This window comes from Trichomycterus rosablanca, chromosome 24 (assembly GCF_030014385.1).
Source record: "Trichomycterus rosablanca isolate fTriRos1 chromosome 24, fTriRos1.hap1, whole genome shotgun sequence".
NCBI classification, from domain to species: domain Eukaryota; kingdom Metazoa; phylum Chordata; class Actinopteri; order Siluriformes; family Trichomycteridae; genus Trichomycterus; species Trichomycterus rosablanca.
This window is the reverse complement of record NC_086011.1, coordinates 19,067,228-19,069,727: the sequence shown is the minus strand read 5'-3', so window position 1 is coordinate 19,069,727 and position 2,500 is coordinate 19,067,228. Positions and strand designations below refer to the sequence as shown.

At 54.0% G+C, this 2,500-nt stretch overlaps 1 protein-coding gene across 1 annotated transcript in view; it reads left to right on the top strand.

Annotated features, from left to right (window-relative positions):
• Positions 1-247: 247 nt before the first annotated feature.
• LOC134301447 (plexin-A2-like) overlaps positions 248-2,500 on the top strand; it is a 17,598-nt gene continuing 15,345 nt past the window's right edge. The window contains exons 1-4 of the mRNA XM_062986132.1: positions 248-1,387; positions 1,654-1,836; positions 2,195-2,323; positions 2,480-2,500. The exon at positions 2,480-2,500 is cut by the window's right edge and continues 80 nt beyond it. Of these exons, the coding sequence (XP_062842202.1) occupies positions 248-1,387; positions 1,654-1,836; positions 2,195-2,323; positions 2,480-2,500 (1,473 nt within the window). The remainder of the gene's footprint in view (positions 1,388-1,653; positions 1,837-2,194; positions 2,324-2,479) is intronic.

The following is a 2,500-nucleotide window of genomic DNA, read 5'->3' as shown; positions in this document are numbered from 1 at the left end:
TGTTGCCACAAAGTCAGAAGCATGTTATTACCTCTAAATGATTGATTTATTACACCTGTGAGTGACTGTTGTGGCTGAAACACATGAATTCAGTAATTATAAGGGACGTCCTGATACTTTTGTCCAGGGCGGCTGTTTGTCGTGTTTCTGACCCTCCGTTCTTCTCTCCTCCTCATCAGGTCCATGATGTGACCACATGAAGCCCGGAGAGCAGAGCAGCAGGACCTCGATCCCTGACCTCTGAAGGATGGAGCGACTCCAGTTCCTCGTCTGCCTGCCCGTCGCTCTCCTGACCGCATGTTCCGGCCAAACCCTGAACGTGTTCCGGTCCGAGAGACCCGAGTGGAGCCTGAGTCACCTCGCCGTGCACCAGTCCAGCGGCGCCACGTACGTGGGCGGAGTCAACCGGGTGTACAAGCTCTCGCCCGACCTGGCGCCGCTCGTCTCCCACAGCACGGGACCCGAGCCGGACAACCAGGCCTGCTACCCGCCGGTGATCATGCAGCCGTGCTCGGAGCCGCTCGCCAGGACCGACAACGTCAACAAGCTGCTCCTGGTGGACGAGGCGCACGGGCGCCTGCTGGCATGCGGGAGCCTGTACCAGGGCGTGTGTAAGATCCTGCGCCTGGACGACCTGTTCATTTTAGCCGAACCCTCGCATAAGAAGGAGCACTACTTCTCCAGTGTGAACCGGACCGGCGGCATGAGCGGCGTCATCGTGAGTCGTGGTCGGGGACGGGTCCGGGACAGAGGTGCCACCTTGTACATCGGCACCTCCGTCGGGGGCAAGCAGGACTACTTTCCCACCGTCTCCAGCCGAAAGCTTCCCAGAGACCCCGAATCGGCCGAGATGCTGGACTACGAGCTGCACACCGACTTCGTCTCCTCTCTGGTGAAGATTCCGTCGGACACGCTGGCCCTGGCGACGCACTTCGACATCAACTACATTTACAGCTTCTCCAGCGGCGACTTCGTCTACTTCCTGACCGTCCAGCCGGAGACGGAGATGCCCGGCGAGCTCTTCTACACGTCCCGCCTCATCCGGCTCTGCAAGGGTGACGACAAGTTCCACTCGTACGTCTCGCTGCCCGTGGGCTGCGTCAGAAACGGAGTGGAGTACCGCCTCCTCCAGGCAGCGTTCCTCGCCAAGGCGGGCAGCGTGGTGGCCGCCGGGCTGAACGTCACCGAGCGCGACGACGTCCTGTTCGCCGTTTTCTCGAAGGGACAGAAGCAATACCAGACGCCGCTGGACGACTCGGCGCTCTGCGTCTTCGCCGTCCGCCACCTCAACGCTCGAATTAAAGAGCGGCTGCGGTCCTGCTACCAGGGGGAGGGAAACCTGGAGCTGCACTGGCTGCTGGGAAAAGACGTCCAGTGCACCAAAGCGGTACGAGAGATTGTTTTGTTACCAGTTAGTCGTTTCTGCCACATCTGTTGCTAACAGGAGTATAAAAGTGATATAAGGTAAATAATATGATTTTAACATTGTGCCAACAGTTTGGGGAAGTTCCCTTCCTCTTTCAGTGAGCTCTATAGAGACAGAATTACAGCATTAGTAATAGTAGTAGTTACAGCATTAGTAATAGCGGTAATAATAGTAATAATAGTAATATTTGTAACAGCAGTGGTTATTTCTGTGTGTCCTCCCCACAGCCGGTTCCTATAGACGACGGGTTCTGTGGACTGGACATTAATCAGCCCCTCGGTGGTTCTGAGCTGGTTGCAGGTCTCACCGTGTACACAGAGACGGCAGAGCGGCTCACCGCCGTGTCGGCGTACATCTACAACGGCTACAGCGTGGCCTTCCTGGGAACACGAGCGGGAAACATTCGCAAGGTCAGAACGACTGTTTCTTTCAACCAATAACTAGTGATTAATCGGCGATTAACCAACGATTAACCAACGATTAACCAGCGATCACAGAACTTTGAACAGAGAACACGGCTGAGCAGAACCGGTTCCACCTTCAGGATTTAGAGTTTATAGAGAAATGCAGGTGAAAATGAGTAAGAACCAGTCAGTTCTGTTTCAGGTTCTGGTTCTGTTTCAGATTTTGGTTCTGGTTCTGTTTCAGGTTTAGGTTCAGGTTCTGTTTCAGGTTCTGGTTCTGTTTCAGATTTTGGTTCTGGTTCTGGTTCTGTTTCAGGTTCAGGTTTAGGTTCAGGTTCTGTTTCAGGTTCTGGTTCTGTTTCAGGTCCGTGTGGACGGAGGTTCTGCGGTTCTGTACGAGACACTGAAGGTGATGAAGGATGGAAGTTCGGTTCTTCCTGACATGGTTTTCTCTCCTGATCATCATTTCATCTACACCATCAGCAGCACCCAGGTCTGATTCACTCACACAGGTCACAGCTGGATTAGTGTTAGACGTACTGTAATCAAGTGTGTGTGTACGTGTGTGTGTGTGTATGTGTGTGTGTGTGTGTGTGTGTGTACGTGTGTGTGTGTATGTGTGTGTGTGTGTGTGTGTGTGTGTGTGTAGGTGGTGCAGGTCCCGGTGGAA